A 19,123-nucleotide genomic window follows, 5' to 3' on the forward strand; every position below is an offset into this window, starting at 1 on the left:
CATTCCAATACGCTGCCCTTTCTTGCGCCCGGAACGTTCATCGTCAATTAAACCACTAAATACAGTTGATATTACATCGTGTTTGGTCTTTTTTTAATCAGAAAAATGCCACGAATATATTGATGAAAGTTCCATAAAAAAATAAGTAATAATAAAGAAGATTAAATATTGGTGTTACATTGTGAGGACGCACGGTCCTTTGAACTGTGCCGACGACTGCGACTCTCCGCGTCGCATTAGTTCACACCGATATACGCGAGCTGAGATCAGATTACTAAAGAGGAGGGGATATTTTTTCTGCATTTATCTGCTACAGCTTTTATGCGTTTATTAGAGGATTTACTGTACTTGAACCCTTATGACTAGACTGCGGATTTTATGCATTTATAACAAAAATAGGTACATACAATTTAAAGCAGTGGACATGTTAAAAATATTTAAGTACATCAATGTATTAGTTTCAGCTTAATAGGACAATTAAAAGAAGAATACAATTTTTATTTGGTTCCTGTGCCCAGCAATCAATGCAAATATTTTTTATTTTGCATAAAGATCCGCAGTCTACTTATGACAACTTAGCACGTTCCGTGCCGAATCGTTTTTGCTCGACAACTAAACAAACCTACGTGCTCTGTACTATACCGCATTTTTTTATAATTCTACAGTGTTAAACTTGCTATATAATATATGTTTTTAGCGCATTAAATAAAGATGTCAGCAAGTACCACACGGCCTAAATGGGTATCATCAGTGGTACACGTGGCACGGAACGTCTGAAATAAACCATGTAATCGTCACATATTCGTGAGGATGGTGGCAAACGTGTAATTTCCAAGTGCATTTCTCTGGAAAACAAAGCAGCCCGCGACGAGGCCGAGTTGTCGATACGATTTTCCACTCGTGTATCGAATCAGAAAATTTGCCCGCTATTACGAAATCGAATCGTGGCGGTTGTTGGAGTGTTCGCCACCGAATCGACGAGGAATCGCGAACGCGAGAGAAGAGGATCGCCGAGAGGGAAAGAGAAATTACAATAGAGCGGCGGGAGAAGAGAGGGCGTTGGTCGCGGCCGGGCCGGGTCGTGCAGTTGTCGCATTCCCGGCGCTCGCGCTCGGTGCAAAGAGCGGCATGCGGTGCAGGTGCACGTGCGCATCACGATGAAGCTCCTCTTCAGCCATACGCCGGTATGACCGCGGTTACCGTGGCTCTTGGCCCCGCAAAAACGTAATTTACGGTCGTACCGTGCACGACGGACAGACAGAGAGCGAACCGACGCGACGACCGGAGCGGAGAAGAGAGCAGAGAATGGAGAGAGAGAGATGCTCGAGGACCAAAAAGAGCCGGGACGACGAATCGCGGCTTCGAAATTCTACGCTGAAGCGCCGAAGGAGTGACGATGAGACGACAGGGAACTGCAACTGTGCTGCCAAAGATAACTGCACAAAATTGCATTCGAGAGAACTGATGGGACCTGTAGATGCCCGTGTAACGCGACCAAAAAACTGTTCGGTAAGACTGTGTAGATATAACGCATTTTATGCGGCGGTAGATAAGAAATTGGTCCAGAAGACTGCACATTTACCGTCACGTAAAGTATACACTTTTAAACAATCTTTTTGTTGCGAGACTGCATTGACTGCCACGCATAACACGTGTATCTACGGTGACCATACACGTCCGTTATTTAAGAGGACAGTTCTTTAATTTACTGTTCTGTCCTCGAGAAATTTATTTCTTTTTCTGTACTGTGCGAATTGAAATGATATTGAACATGCGCACACAGCATACCTCCTGCTTCATACCAAATGCAACTTTTATCGTATATACAATTTTGTGAATCTTCTACGAAACGACTCCTGGTTTGTCCTTTATCTTCTCCAAGATAGTATATGGTCACCGTACATACATCTATCCAGTCTTGTGTGTTTTTGCAGAACTATTAATTTTCATTAGAAAAGCACGAACTGTCTACTGATGAGGAAGCACCGTTAGCAGCACCTAGCAAGAGAAACGAACAGAAATTTTGGGTTTGCTTGAAGGACAGCGCTCATTCGCAAGACCATTCAGCGAATCGATCCTCTGTTAGATCCTCATTCGCGGAATCCCTGCAAGTTTCTTGGGGAACGGTCCCGGGAATGAAGGGAGGACGAGGACGAGGACGAAGCTGAGGAGGAGGAGGAAACGGGCAGGACCGCAAGGATACTCGAAGAATCCTTGGCCAAGGGGAGCAAAGAAACGAACAAGAGAGGAGAGGCCGTCCCTTCGCGGTCGCGTCGACGCTGAACAGAGAAAAACAGAGGAAGAGAACGAGGCAAGAGAGAGTCGAGCGAACAGCCGCGTCTCCTCCTCGGTTTCCAGGTGCGCGATTGCTTCTAATTGCCCGTGCGCTGGCCCCGAGGCCCTGCCAAAGTGAAATTGCTGCCAAGTCGAGAAGCGGAGAACGCCAGGCGACAACGAGTCGACAGAAAAAGGGCACAGGGAAGAGAACCGTCTCTCTTTCTCGTCTTCCAGGGTCGTGATCCGCTTCAGGAACCAACGCGACGCCCCGCCACCACCGCGCCGATTCGAAACGTTTTCACTAATTAACGCACGGGTCCGTAGCGAGGTTTTGCTCCGGGAGACGAGAAACTCTACTTGAGCGATCGCTCGACCAATTCCAATTCGCCATTCTTCGGGTTCCTCTTCCGGTATCCGGACCGAAAATGCTAATCCAACGAGAGGAAGCTTCCAACGTCCTGAGCGAAAAACGTTTGTGCAGCCAATCAAAATGTATAGATAATTGAAAAACTTTAGTGTTTAACATGTTTTACTGAAATTCTTATTTCGAGCACACGCCTGATAGCGATCGGTGCGTAAAACGACGAGGGAGTTTTCACGCGGGGCGTTCCCGAAACTGTGTGTTGGCGATTGCGGCGCATAAAAACAGGACAGCGCGGCTGTAATTAATACGCGTAGATTGCGATAATCGTTCGGCGGCGCAACGGATTGGTTCTTGCGAGGCCGAGATGCATCAGGCGCGGCGCGGCGCGGCGCGGCTCAGTGCTCAGCATTTGCATGCGCCGCTTCGGTGCAGTTTTTGCGCGAGGTCCTCCGGTTATTGATGGCCGCCGCAGCCGGAGCGTTTCACCGTGGCGAATAAAGAGGGTAGGCGTTCCCCCGCGAGTCGGTTTCGCCTCGAATCCCGCGGAACGATCTTCGCCGTTGAACGCGAGCGCGTCTTTTTCACTTTACGAGTGGACGGCTTTTGCATCCTCTCTCCTGCTTGCGCCCTCCCTGCTCGCTGCTCCCTTACGCGCACTCTCCCTCTCTCTCTCTCTCTCTATCTCTCTCTCTCTCGCAAGTTTGCTCTTTTGTACCGTGTGCTCGTTCGGCGAGCTCGTCGTCTTGTAAAAGTCAATATTTATGAGGGTGCTAACCACCGTCATCGCTCATCCCGACTCGTTAACCAGCTCCGCCGGCGCAGCTTTGTGTTTACATCCGAAGGACAGGAGCATCCTCTTTATTGTCAGCCCTAAGAAAACACGGAGCCTGTTCTACGTGTCTGGCCTTCGGCGAGATCTCCTTATCAACAACCCCCGGGCCACCAGGACCTAGAAGGCTACCTTTTTCAGGGCGTTTTCATCCTCGGCAAACCAAAAACCTGCTCGTTCGCAGCGATCCGATAAATGCTGTTCCTGGCATCAAGGCTCTCTCACTTTTTCTCTCACACTCCATACTTGTGTTAGAGGTAATAGAAGAAAGGGGTAGAAAGAACGAGCGAGGCTGAGTAAATTTTTATAAAATTATCAAACTGCGATAGAAAGTATCAAAGCGAATCATCTGGTAGGTAATGTAGGTATGTGTACATCCATTCTTCAAATACTGCGATTAGTTCCATTATAAAACAATGGGGTAGATTTCAATGGTTCGCTCTCTGATCGTTTATTCAACGCAAACACGTGCCCTTAGGAAAAGAGTGATCGGAACCGAATGATGACTGCCTATGCTATCTTCCAGCGAAGGTCGTGGGTCTCTTCGAGGTCCCCGTTCCTCGGAGTATCCGCGATTCCCTTTCGAAAAGGTTACGGATACCGTAACTGAGCACGCGAGCGCGCGATCGCGGTTGGCGTAATTGCGACACGCCGCGAGCCCGTCGCAGGAGAAAGGTGCAACGTGTTCGCGGAAGAGCAACAGGTGCCTCGGTTGTTCTTCAGCTAGGTTCGAGTGCCGCCATCTCGCCACAGAGACGATCATTCCGACTCGTGGACAGCTTGCGAGCTGTCGATAAGAAGAGACCTACCATCCGCGCGGAAGATCAACGAGCCTTTTTTTGTCAAGTCGGCGTGATCGGATGAGGAAGCGGAAAACTAAAATATTTCCATTGTACGCCGTTTACTTCCTTGTATGCACGCGAAGTTTATTACCATTGCTCGTATTTATAACAGTGAAGTTTTAGCAATTTCTTAGATGCAAGATTTCTGGTAGCGCGGACTTATTATGCCGTAGCAACAGGAAGTTTAAAAAATCGTCTATAATATTATGGATAGACCGCGGAGCTTTATGTACAATAAAAAATGTTTGCATTGATTGCAAGATACAGGAGCGAAATGGAAATTTCTCTCTTCTTTTAATTACCTTATCAAGGTGAAACTAATATACTTTTAAATTGTACGTACCCCTTTCTGTCATAAATGCATAAACTCCGCGGTCTAATTATGGATCTACGCATAACGTTACTGGGGGTGACTTGGTTCACGATTGAAATTGTTGTTACTATCGAAGAACCCATAGAACAGTCTTCAGTCTGGGTCCATGGATTTCTAAAAATGGGTCCAGGACCTTCATCACCACAATTGTGAACAACGCACAACCCTTGCATCTCCGCCTAGCTCGAAACCGACGTACACCGAGGAGCTCCGTATCCAAGTTTATTGGTACCGGAGTTGAATCATACAAGATTCTCGTTAATTGCGATCACTCACCCTCTGGCAGTGCTCGGCAGTGACCACGGCGAGGTCCGCGATGGGCTGGAAGATAACATCGTGAAATTCGGGGTGGTTCCTGGCCAGTGGCCTGGCGTAGAGCTCCTTGGCGCTGCAAAGAGCTTCGTGGTACTCTTCTTCGGCGTGCAGGAGCTTCTCGGTGGCTCTGTACCTGCGATCGGTATCTGGAACGAGGCGAACAAAACGAGCAAAGTGAAACGCGAACGGTTTCCACGGGACTTGAGGGTCCCTGCTACTGTAGCCCCGAGCTACCACCTCAGAGTCAGAGTACGGTGTAACCCTGTTCACTGTTCGGTTCGCCACAAGGTAGCACACAGCCTAACCTACCTCCTATCGGATCGTATTGCCTGGCCGAGTCCTCGATCAGCAGAACCTCCCCGTGCAGAAGTCCCACGTCGGCGGCAGGATCGACCTCGGCTCTGGAGCCGGCGAGCAGCAATCTGGGCCTGCAGACCCGGTACTTTAGCAGCACGGGAGCGACCACGGTCGAGATCGCTCCGGGAGACGCGCCAGGCAGCTGCAATCAAACGCAAACGATGATCGCACACCGATCCGACCATGCTCCGACACCGGGAACTAACGAGCCTTCTACACGGCCTTATATGTACAGTTCTCGCTATCGAAGCTTTCGAATTGAAACTATGTCCTCTTAGAATCGTTCCCTCTAATATCATTGTGTCTTCTATCTGCGTCAGCTGCGTCGCTCGCCAATCATCGCCGCGCCGAGCCGATGAGAAAACCTCGACAGTGAGAACTGTACAATTCTGGAGCCGTAAAAGATTCAAATCTCTCATTAGTCTAATCAGTCTTTAGACTTCTCTTCGAAGGTGTAGAATAAAAAAACCGCTGTCTGCTTAACAGCACAATGCCTAGACAACGTCAGACCAGGATTGACATATTCACATGATTTGCATGTATTTTAAAAGTGCGTCGCTCGACGACACACGTAGCTAGTTAACACATAAAGGCCGGATATTCGGACAAACTATTTAAATTGTACTACGAAGATATACACATGTGCCCATAATTGTGAAAGTGGCTAAATGATTCCAATGTACACTCAGTAAAATAAGTCTCCCCGTACACCCTTTAAAACAGAATAACTTTTTTATAATTATACTAAATGATGTTTACTGTGAATGATGTGCAAAAAATATTTTCTAAAACTTACAATTTACAAGGTTGCATGCAGAAATAAAGAAGGCACTTTTTAAAACTTTTTTATATTTGGGCCCTTAATCAAAATTTAAAATATATGTTTTGTAGATCTACATATAGTAGTTACACACCTGCTGAAAATTTCATCGAAATTGATTGATATACACACGAGCTACAAGCGGTGAAAAATTGTGAAAATCGTAGTTTTACACGATTTTTGATCAGTTTCTGCTTAAAATCCACAGAATCGTACATTTTTCGATGCGTGTCGTTTTTTCCTGCGTCAACCGATTTCGATGCAATTTTCAGCATGTGTATCACTAACATCTTAAATTTTCACATTAAGTACCCAAATAAAAAGTCTTAAAAAATGCTTTTTTTATTTTTGCATGTAACCTGATCAATTGTAATTTTTGGAAAATCTTTTTTGCACATCATCTAGTAAACCACTGCTTCTAATTGCTTGCAAATAATCAGATCGCGCGCGTTTGGTACAATTATAAAAAATTTATTCTGTTTTAAAGGGAGACCTTACTTTACTGAGTGTAATTTTTGCAACATTGTGAAAAATGAACCGTCAGATAGTGCTTGTTGTTTCAATATTATATGGAATTCATTTAATGTTAATATCCTTTTGCTTGAAATATCTCGAAACAAGAAATATACACTATGTATTGTGCAAAAAAAGGAGCATCCAGTATAATTATAAGATATAATGACAAACGATATCTTTATGTAGAAATTATATTGATTGATTGTATGTATTATTCTTCGCTTATAAATCTAATCATTGTGTGGCGCGACATACGAACGTGGCATCGTATAGGGTAAACTGTACAATGATTGGCACCCTAAGCCAAAATCGTGGTAAAAATCTTTTTATCTTTTTTGGAAATGTTCAAAAGAGCTTAACTTACTATTATTATAAGCTAATAGAGATATTTCAGCAAAATCAAACAGTTTTACGAGCCATAAATCTTTTATTATAAAATATATTCAGTGAATAACAATCGTGAGACAAATAGTACAGTCATTGGCACATTTGCTAACAGTCATATGATGAACTCTGTCATGAAAACTTACAACGTTGCTTTGAAATGTAAATAAGAAGCAATAAAAAATGATTTTCTATACCAGGAATTCTAAATATTTGCCGCGTAAATAAAAAATGCCAATAACTACTGCAGTGCCAGCAATATGTAGTACAGTTTACCCTATGTATATCTTATTATGTGTGTTCTGTTCTAGAACATGTATGTATTGTATACAGTTGATGCCCGCGATCCCGCGAATTCGCGAACACCGCTCGTAATTTCGCGAACAGCGATCCCACGTATTTGCCGACGATACCTGTCGTCTGATCGCCCCGATGGCCTCCGGGAAAGACAGAGCTGCTCCACGGGAATATCCTAATTACGGCAGGGGGCGGGGCACGCGGCGCTCGTAAAACGAGACCTCGGGGCCCGACTTAGACCCCGAAATAGCTTTGTTATTGCGCGCATAAAGGCGCAGCAAGCCGGTCGGGATTCTTCTGCGCACAAAATTTTTTGGGCGTACGATTAAATGGCCGTTCGGGGACCCCTTCTCTCTTTCCCTTTCTTTCTTTGATCGTTCTCTCGCTGTCTCGCCGCGGGAGGAACATCGGCCAACGCAACGGCCGGATATTTACGATCTGACGACGTAACAGGCTATATAGCCCGGTCTCGAGATCAGATAAAATTCGCGAGCCAGAAGTTGCACCGGCAAAACGCCTGCCGCGTCACTGTTGCTCGGGTATTTTCGAGGAGTTCATGCTCTCGCGAGATACGGATGTTCGTAACAGTATCTGGTCGAGTGCAATCGCTGTCTCCGAGAGGTCTCGGGGCTTAACCCTTTGCGGTCCTCTGTGCCCAATGCGCGAGAATAATGGAAAGGACATGGGAACGAAATGATTTATATTTCGTGCGAAACTGCGGTACAGTTACACTCCGATTCACTATATATCCAAGGATCAAAGATTCTTCGCGACAAAGTTTTTCTTTGTGAACGTATTTCGCTGGTGCGATTTGCGATTCGCTGGCGAGCCAAATTGCAACACGCGTTGTGCGACTTCCTGCGTATCAGCAGTCCGCTAACCGCACGACCCAGCGTGTAACTTTATCCCGACGTGACTATTATCGCTGGGGCGATAACGTAGCCAGACAATGCAATTCAATCTCATCGTTTCGACGATAAGGGAGGCTGCATAGTTTTCGCGTCATCGGACGCCCGATCTTTCTAATCGCCCTTCTCGAAAGAACGCGACGCTTGGTGCATTCCGACCGGCTTTAATCGACAGTTCTTTATCAGCTGCCAATACTAGTATGGAGTAGTAAATAGTAGTGATAGTATGTAGTAATTTCTCAAGAGGTACGTATTAGGCTACTTTCGACTTTTAATTTTTATGCAAAATAAAAATTGTCTGCCTTAATTTCAGTCCTCAATAATTTTAAGCAGTCGGAACCAATACCAACAGTATTTTTAAATTCATTAAATGTTTGTGTGTGTTATTTATTGTTCACGTATCTCCAAAATTGTTTAGGGTGCAAATCAAGTTCTATCCATTCTCTGCTCTGCTCACAATAGCCGGAGAACACTTTGGTCTGTATAAAGATCGGCAGTCTGTTAATTGCGATACAAAGAAGCTCCGCTGCCGGTGAAGATGCGCTCGCGGTTCGAGATTCGTGCGCTCACGTTTGCTCGTGAGTCGGGCATGCTACGAGAGAAGGGAAACGAAAGAGAAAGAGCAAGAGAGAGAGAGAGAGAGAGAGAGAGAAAGAGAGAGAAAGGCCGCGGGAAGGTTACGGGACGAAAACGAAGGAAGAAGAAAGACGTACCGGTATAATTATGCAATTTAGATTCAGCTTTACGATTCCGGTTTGGCTTTATTAAAAGCGAGAGTGGGCGGACTCGCACGCGCGCGCGCACGCACGCACGCTCACGGTTTCCTCCTCGGCGATCAGACACGCGCGTGTCCGCGAGCAAAAACTTTCGCAGATAACGCGATGCTTGTTTCATCGCGACCCGGCGAGTATCGTGCTCTCCTACGGGGAACGGTTCGCAAACGAGAGCAAGAGAGATTACGAGAGAGAGCGAGAAAGAACGGAGAGAGGGGCCGACCTCGCCGATATACCCTCGCGTTAATCGCAGAAATATCGTTTTACGTTTCGTATAACGGCGCCGCGGTTTTATAATCGAAAAGAATGCGGCTCCGCAGCGCGCAGCTGCTCGCAGATCGGATACGCTGCACTGCTGTACAATGCTGCGCTCTCCGAATTCCTGAACGGTGCGCGCATGCTGACACTCTGCACCCCGGGGAGAAGAAAAAAATGAATTTTCGATATGATTAACGGTACACAAGGAGCAGCCGAGCAACCTCCACGACGACTACCGGATTCTTCGAAATCATTTCGATCGTATCTTCGATCGAGGATTTGCTCGAAACGAGCCACTTGAAGCCAAAATAGTAGAACGATTAAGAGAATTTAATAATGCCAACATATACTGCCAATTTATTAAGATTACCAAAGAATGAAACAATCTTCTACGTGACTACTGTCTTTCCCGAATGATGTAGACAATTTTTATTTTGTATAAAAATCCGCAGGCTATTCGCTACTGTAAAATCCCAGGCTGAAAAGCAACGTGTCGCTTCCACGCCCACATTAGAGCAGTCTGTTCAAAGAGAACGCGATAAACAGACAGCTATCTGGTTCTTTAGAGTCGTTGGCCCCCGGAGTGCTGCTCCTGCGGGCGAACCGAAGCAAAGAGTGCTCGTTGTCTTCGCTTAGGCTCGTCGGTAGCTAATCGTTGCTGGTTATCATTGCTAGTTATCATTGCTAGAAGCAGGACAAATTTTGTCAATTGAGTCATTGTGGTTGTTCAAGCTAGATTGTAATAGGAAATATAGAATCTGGAGGGATAACGGTTTACGAAATTCTAGGATTTTAGAGAACAGTACTGTGCGTTGATAATTAATTAGAGTGACGAAGTCTGTAGTATCTGGACATGGGCGGTTCCACGATAATTGACTGAGTTGTTGAATGTGTCAGTGTCTCGCAAGAGACCGCGGCCTTCGAGCGTTTCGAGGGATTGCCCGCGAGAGCTTTCGTGAAACACAGGAAGGAAAACCGAGGCAGTGGTTCGAGGTTGTCGGAAATCAGACGTTCATGATGATAGCACCTCGTCGATCACAGAACTATACAGGGTGGTCAGTAGGAAGAGGGGTTTAGTAAAACATATGGAATTAAATTTCTTACATTTTTAATTGATTGTACAGTCAAACCTGTTTTTATGCGGTAGATAGAGACCGCAGAAAAAAACCGCACAAAAAAATATTCAAATACTTCATAAATATATAATAAATAATTTTTCACAACATGTTGAAGAAAATTTTCTTTATGCGGTGAAGAGGGATCGCATAAAAAAAGTCTCACTTAGACAATATGTTAAAGCTTTACGAAATAGAGCGAGAAAGTGCTTTCCAAACAAAATAAATAATTAAATTACACACGGAAACATTAAAAAAAAATTTTAATTTCTCATTTTAAACATGGAGAAATTTTCAAAATGTACATAATTCAATACGTATACAGGGTGTCCTGCTGAAATGAGATCAGCAGGATATCTCGGAAGACGTTGTCGTTATCAAAAAAGTGTTCCTATAAAAATTGTTTGGTCTGACGGGCTATATTACGTAGTATTAATTGTTTTCTTGTGGGTGAAGTGGTGGAGGACATTCCAAGGTCACCTAGATTTTTTAAAATGGAATGTCCTATTCTTTATACCATAGATCGATAGAGTATCAAATTCTGAGTATAAAAGTGTTGACCTTCATATGTCCTAAACCTAATAGTTAACGAGATATTATCCAAAGAAGAAAGAAAATTGTTTCGATAATATCTCGTTAACTATTAGGTTTAGGACATATGAAGGTCGACACTTTTATACTCAGAATTTGATACTCTATCGATCTATCGTATAAAAAAATAGGATATTCCATTGTTAAAAAATCAAGGTGACCTTGGAATGTCCACCACCATTCCACCCACAAGAAAACAATTAATACTACGTAATATAGCCCGTCAGACCAAACAATTTTTAGAGGAACACTTTTTTGATAACGACAACGTCTTCCGAGATATCCTCGGACGCACAAAAAATTTCACAAAACAAATGGCATAAAAAAGATCGCACAAAAACAGGTTTGACTGTATTACATTAAATTACCCCTTCCCGATTGCACCACCAGTTACTAACCACCCTGTATCTCACGATACAGTTCGGAACTCGGGAACATTTGGGACAATTCGGTAGAATTTCGGACAGTTTCAGGATGTAGGACTATCTATTTTTCTAGAGACTGTCTGCCGACAGCCGAGCTCCGAACGATAGTTCGAGGCAGACGGGACCGGATCCGAAGGTGTATCGGTCGTCGATCGGCTCTCTTCTCTCTCTCTTTCTTGCCGTGCGAGAATCCGGCCGACGCGTTTGTTCGAAACGCGTATGCAACAAGCATCCTGTCCCTCCCAGCCTCATTACGGGACAATGAGTGTCGTTACATCGATCACAAGCCAGACCGTTCTCGTCGGGAGGCGGAAGAGAGCGCGCACCGTTTCGCGCGGCCACGATCCAGAGCCTTCTCCGCGATCGAAATCACCTGGAATTATCCGACAATTTTATTACGCGTATGGACGTAATCCATTGATCGTTACTTTCATCAAAATTCCAATCTTCCTTCTGCGTTAATCCCCGCACCGCTCGTCATCTTTAACCCGCACGACGATACTCAAAATTTGCTGCGGAGTTCAATGACACTGAAATACCGAATCCTTCAGTAACAATTTAGATTGTCTAGTAAATTGATCCTCGGGCTAGTTTCGCATCAAATTTATCGACACCGTTGAGAATGAAGGAAATTGATCCTCGACGTGATTACTCCAACCATCACTGAAATTGTTCTCGAGTTTTCGAAGTGGTATCACTGATACAAGGAGAAGAGACCGACGAATTAGAGGGAATTGTTCGGTTAACGGGTTAAGGGGAACACACGACGGTGACTCTTATTTTCATCGGAATTCCACAGCCGATGACGCAAACACACTCCTTTTCCAATCATTTTCGCATCAGCCGCGCGTCTGCTCTCGTCTCGTCTCGTCTCGGCTAGATTGAAGCGACGCGACCCTGTTCGCCAATATAGAAACGATCCGTTTGATGAGCGGTAAACGGTCCCACTTGGCTAAGATTTTCAACGCGGCACGCGGTCGCCCGGCTAATTTTTTTCAATTCGGAGAATTGCATCATTTGACCAATTACTGTTTAGGAGGGGTCCCCTGATGGAATTAGAAGAAAGCGACCGCGACGCTCAAGCACGAACGCGCGTGTCCGGCATTGTTTCGCGTGGACGAAACTGGACCGACACGACGAGTCGCGGTCGTATCCTTTCCTTTGCCGTTGCTTCGATCCATTTCAACTTTTCCGATCGGAATTCGTCGAAAATAGAACACATACCGATCGAACTGGGTAAGGGTACGCACGCGTTACTATCGCGTTACGTGGAAGCAAGTGAAAACAAGTCATTTCACATTATTATTTCCTCTGTATGTGTTCAAGTTAGGGCTGTAACTTTCCTTCGAAATCTTCGACCTTCGTGAGTTTTGTCAAGCGCCAAGCCTGTCTTGTCTTTCTTTTCATTTAGTCCGCGATATCCGATTTCATCGAATTTAATAAAACTCATTAAAATTTTGTTTGCAAAGTATTATTTTTTCAGTACATTCGTGATATGATCCCGAAATTTATTAATAGAATGCACTCTTTTAAATTTAATTTAAGTACGAAAAATCAAAACGGAAAGTTCAGTGTCAGTCACCGGTGACTGAAAGTTAATATTTTTATTTATCAAAAATCGTGACATGGTATGGTACTCATAAGTTACAACTTCATACGTTTCGAAGACTTGGAAATCTCGAGCACTTTGAAGACTTCGAAGCTTCGGAAAAGTTACTGCCCTAGTTCAAGTTTCCAATGGAAAAATGCTGGCCCTCTAAACATCGGCATAACTTCGTGAACAAAAGTCGGACAGCAATGTACCTAGGCTTGTTTGAAAGCGTGAACCTTCTACTTTCGTTGTGAGAACTTTTTGTACGTACAGAGTATGTAGCTGGCTGGAGAACGAACATTATTTTCTTGATGAGGATTTTAGCGATCGTCTGCAGCGCAATCGAGTTTCCCTCGACAAGTGCGCGAACCGCGGTTGCCAAAACGTGGTTGCTCAATATCGGTTGCCAATAATGGATCTCGAGCTATGATTGTCATGCAACCCAGAGACCGAAGGCCACACCAAGTAAGTATACATAGCCCGACGCCGCTCGCAGACACGCACACGCGCGCGCGCGCGATTTCCACAAGCCGACATATCGAATTCGCCAAACCGGCGAATTCATTCTGTCGAACCGATCGCCGTAAGAAATTAAACGGTTGCTCGTACTAAACGTTTCGGTGTTCGGCGGCCATAAAAAAAAGAGCGTAAACCGCCTTGACGATAAAATGCGTGCCGTTTGATATCGAAATTGATAGCCGTGTAATAAAGTTAACGAGGAACCCTCGGACATTTGTAGCGTGGTCATCGCGTGGATGTTAGTTGACGTTGCATTTACGGGCATAAAATTACCGGGAGCTTCTCCGTTCGTATCGAAACCTCCTCTCGCAACAGACACTGGTAGGAGAAAGGTGAGAGGAGAGAGGGAACGTATTTATACATCGACGAGGAGCTCGATGCGCTCATTTTTCCTCGGGTATCTCGAAAGACGAACAATCGATACACCGTGCTCGATGTGCGAAATTCTTTTGCAATTCCGTGCAAAATAAATAATTGATAACGTGTGATGTCACTGATCGAATAGCTCCTCGCTTCTCGGAATTTCCATTGACAGGAGAAACAGTGTGTAGCTTTAGCGTCACCCACGCAGCTAGTTCTGTTCAATGAAATACGACCTCCCACTGGCAACGAGACGAGACGGTTCCGTCGATCGACGTCTCCTGTCGTTGCACGTTGGCAGGTCGGCAGTTGGCGTAATCTATCGTTCGATCCAAATAATAACACTGTCCACCAGAAACCTATTCACGTGACACATTGTTTTTTGTGCACAAAAACGTCCCTTATTGGTAGAACGTTATTCAATCGCTTGCATCGATTACCCGGGGACCAAAACAGCGAATGAATACCTCGAGAATGAATACCTGCGTTTTACAGACGATTCAGGCGATCTTTAAGATGTAGGAATACTTTATGTCAATTCCAGAGGTCCCCGAATGAGCCTATTAGATGAGCATGTTCCTAGAGCCTCTGTACTGGGACCTCTAGGCTGAATCTTAGTTCACATGGACCTTTAATGGACCCCTTGACGTTTTGGTTAAAGTTGTTTTCAAGTTCAGATTTTAAAGTTCTCCCGATAGATCCTGGTAATTTTCGAAGGCGGTTCGATCGTGTCGTTTTCACCGCAAACACCCGGTGGACGGTCCCCGGCGCAGCGCATGCGACCGGTATGGGCTTAATAAAACTACCGGTCCGTGTGGCGGCAAAAAAGTGTGTGAACGTGGACGCAATCGACTCGACTCTCGACCGTAGACTCGTTGTTGGTGTGTGCTAGCCGCGTTCTAGGCCTCGCCCATGCCGGATCGAGCGATTCGACCAATTCGTCGAACCACAACACAAGTCTCCCGTTCGTTTTTCTCTGTCTCTCGGGCTGGCTCGTTCCTTTCGCTTAGCATTAACAGTCGAATCGCTCGACGAGAGCGTGCCTATGCGAGAGCATCTATACGCGTTGCGTTGCGTTGCGAGCGGTCGCATCGCGAATCGTCGCGATTCGTGAGAACACGGGCGCGAATGAGGAATCGCGATGCGACACCACGCGCAGATCGGCCGGGATGCGCGCGATGCATTATACATACGCCGCGATACCAGCTCGAGCAACTATCCCGTCGTCGCTCTGGCCAGCTGAAATCCAGGGAATTCCGATGAACCGAACGAAACTAAGACTGTCTCCCTGCGATCCACACCGAGAACCGTGCTCCGGAACCGAAACCATGCTGTGTTCTGGCTTTCAACGAACAAAGAAATCCGTAACTCCGGAACTAGTTATTACTGAACTACTGAACGATATTCGTTTAACCCTTATACGATCCTCAGGGTGAAAATTCACCCATTTACTATTTTCACATAAGGTGGAGTGGATTTTCCATAACCCACCCTAATTTTCTCTGTACTACGTCGTGGCCGTACTGGGAGATTTTTTTCGGATCACCTATTGGCAACACGAACGCGTTCATCTGCGAACCAGCGAATTATGCTTCAAATAACATATAAGCTGGAGTGGGGTAAGTCCGCTCTAGTTTTTGCAAAGTTGGACTTTAAACTGATGTATCTTCAGTCCGGTATGTAAAAACTTAACGCTCGATTCTAATTTTGCTTGAAAATTATCATTATGATAGGATATTGTACAAAGCGCCAACTAGGACGCACTTGCCCCGAAAATGGGGCAAGTCCGTCTCTGAGAGTTGAAAAATGCTTTCGGACCTTATTTCATGTGCTACGGGGCAAGAAAAGAATAATTAACAAGCCTGCTATAAAATGCTTCTTATTGCATTAAATTATATTGTTTAGTTTTATAGTTATCCATTTTTCAACGAACAAGTACTTTTATGCTGAAATATGAAAGGGAATACATACAGTGATATTAAAACAAAATTTGAAAATGCTTTCCAATCTTGTTTTAAATGCTACGGGACAAGAAAAGAATTATTATCAAGCCTGCTACAAAATGCTTTTTATTGCATTAAATATATTGTTTACTTTTATAGAGTTGCCCATACAGTACGGACTTACCCCACCGCTATAGTACGCACTTGCCCCGTGTAGTAATATCTACGGGGCAAGTGCATCTTTTTCTCAATAAGTGCTTTTCTCAATAAATTTTAAAAAATACAATAAAAACGGTTCATTTAATGCAAAGCTACATCAATATTTGTTGTACTTACCTAAAATAACAACACAGAATACATTAATAACTCGTAAACTATTGCACGTTCAGGATAACCTCAAAGTTGTACGTGTACCTCGCACGTGACTGTTTGGCATTGATTGATTTAAGCGGGGAAAACGCCTTTCTTCTTGGGCAACATCTATGTATAATAGTTCATACTAACTTATACTACATCAATACATACAAGCCAGAGAAATTTCGTTCATATTATAATAAAAATAACCAATTAACGCACTTGCCCCGTTGTGTGTGACGCACTTACCCCACTCCACCTTACTGTGAAATCATTGATCCCTTTATGTCTATGTTGTGAGATGTATTTTTTTAAAATGTGACGTCACAAATGGAACATAATTTGTTGATTTCAAGTGTGGAGCAAACATGGATCTATTATTATCCTAGTCTCTTTTATGCAACTATTCTTGAGGAGCGCATGAGGGTTAACACTAATCATAGTGAGCACAAAGTCTGACTGGTGCATATTTATAAAAATTACAATTTATTTAGATTTTTGCAATTTTTATGATACGAGCTGGAACTAAGAAAATTTAATAATCTAATAAAGTTTTATTTCTGTATAATACAACAGCCCCTATAAGGGCACTTTCTCATCCCAGCCTACAAGCGAAGGCAGCGTTAGAATCCACAACCTGGAACGCCCCTTAAACGCTTCCGCTTAGAATGAATAATGTCCGAATAACAATGAGTCATGCGTAAATTATCAGAGAGGCGAATTTCGCGATTGAATCCGTCGCGACTCGACGACGCGAATCGCGAAAACCAGGTCACTGTCTCGGATATTCCTATTTTCGGCGACTGCGTTACCGTTTCCGAGATCACGTTCACGCATCCGGCGCGGCGATCTCGATCGAAGATCAAGAATCCCAGGATTTGAATCGGTAGATTCTTGTCTGGAATGGTTCGGTGCTCCACGACGAACAGTGGTCCGGAGACCCTGTTTTCGTGGCCAAAATTCAATTTTTCAACTTTAATAGATTGAAAAAATTTTTTTCCTATAAAGTAACAACCCTTTAAAGCACCCAAATCCAAAATATTATTCATTCTAGATAATTCTGTGATGAGATACAATAAAATAAAACGTTTTAGATTTCATTCATCGAATATCAGAAAATAGATTTTAATGATGGTTTTATATATGTTAGCAAGCACATTACAAATATTTAATCCATTTTTAAGCATTGTTTTTAGTCCACACACGAATAGCGTAAATTAATAGCATTTCAAACTTTCAAAAGAATTATAGAAAAACGCTTAAGACCGCTAAGCATCGGACTTGTTTTATATGAAAGCTTGAACATTTACTAAGAAGATCATGTAAATTTTAACTGCAATCTCTCGTAATCTTGAACTATAAACGGATTTTAAAAAATACGGGCCCGCGGTTATTCGACGCCTGGATACGCAGTTCCACTTGAATCTTGCATAGCAGCTTGGAATTACAATGTATGTATATGTTTTCTCTGCACCAGTCAGAGACCCCGAAAACCTCTCATTATTAGATTTCGTATAATTCCTATGAAGAATTCAATCTTAGCTACTTTCCCGCGATTTCTAGACAATAGTATGCATTGTGAGAATTGTTAACAAGATTTTTCAAATATTTCCGATGATCTGACAAAAAAATGTTCCCAACGAAAGTTAATCAGTATTCACTTCTCTACAAACTTCAATACAAAAAGTTAGAGAAAAATCTCTTTTTTTTATAAAAAATGAAGGAACATCTCAATATTTTAAATAGTAACATATATTTTTTACTTCATAATATTCTAACTGGTATCAAGACGACTCCAACGACCTATAATAATATAACATTAAACCTCTACAATAGTTTTTGCCACAAAAAGCGAGCTATCGGACCACTGTGCGACGTTCCGGACCCGGTCTATACGCCTCGCCCGGAGAATTCCCTCTTAACGACTTCATTGTGGACGGCATAAAGCGTAAACAGTCATTAGAATCTTTAACCTCGAGAGTTAAGCAGCGGAAATACCGGTGGATCCGCGCTTCCTGTCGCAGCTTTCTACTCGGTAAATTGACACTGTTCGGCGTGTTACACCGTGTCCAAGTAGCAAAATCTCCATGTAAAACGACAGCCGAGAGAATGAACGCGGTGCTCGATGCGACGACGACGCGGAGGTGGCGATTATCTTTATGACAACGATTCGAACGTGCCCCGTTTAGTCGGGCTTCTTCCTCCGTGCAGGTTCAGAAATTCATGGCCGGATGATTCACGGACTGGATCATCGAGGTGTCCGGCTGGCGAATCGGCCGATTTGATCGCCTAGCCTTCGGCGCCACCCATGTCGTTTCTATTCCAATCGATTTGTTGACGGAACACGCGGAGGGATCGCGTGAGAAAACGGATATCGATAGTGTACACGGATAGCGGGATATCTATCTGCTTGTCCAGCCGTGTTCGTTTGGTTGTTCAACGAGCCGATTCGTCCCTATTGTCGAGCGAGCGAGCCGAGTGCTTTCGTCGATCGCGTAGATCTCTCTCGGCCGGGCTACGCACTCGAGAATAGACGTTCAGTCGATCTAAATTTGCATGACCCAATGAGGGGCCACTGATCTCGTCGAAACCAGGGTTCCTGGAACCACTGCGTATTGCAACGCATTACCAAATACACGCGCGGAAATAGATTTTTCGCGAGTACAGTAATTCTTCCATCGAAGTCCTGGGTCGCCTGTTCTATCGAAGTCCAGTGCCTACTCACTCCACTGCCGGCCAACGCTGCGCCGCGCCGTAGAGCGACGATGATTGATCTCGGCTCGGGTATATCGGTGTGAACACCACACATTGACTCGAGTGAATCGAGTTCTCAAACTTCTTAATTTTAATGATCGGTTTATGGGACTTTTACTAGCTTATTCCTGGCGTTTCTCTGATTAAAATGATACCAA

At 44.3% G+C, this 19,123-nt stretch overlaps 1 protein-coding gene across 3 annotated transcripts in view; it reads right to left on the reverse strand.

The window, feature by feature from the left end:
- LOC143208836 (rho GTPase-activating protein 20) overlaps positions 1-19,123 on the reverse strand; it is a 289,326-nt gene that overhangs the window by 234,457 nt on the left and 35,746 nt on the right. For 2 of the 3 annotated variants that reach the window (XM_076423806.1, XM_076423718.1), the window contains exons 2-3: positions 5,310-5,499; positions 4,962-5,146 (exon numbers count right to left, since the gene is read on the reverse strand). In XM_076423806.1, coding sequence (XP_076279921.1) covers positions 4,962-5,146; positions 5,310-5,499 — 375 coding nt within the window. Of the gene's footprint in view, positions 1-4,961; positions 5,147-5,309; positions 5,500-19,123 lie in introns of those variants that run through there. The other variant, XM_076423974.1, reaches the window with a different exon arrangement.

This window comes from Lasioglossum baleicum, chromosome 1, assembly GCF_051020765.1.
Source record: "Lasioglossum baleicum chromosome 1, iyLasBale1, whole genome shotgun sequence".
Lineage (NCBI taxonomy): Eukaryota > Metazoa > Arthropoda > Insecta > Hymenoptera > Halictidae > Lasioglossum > Lasioglossum baleicum.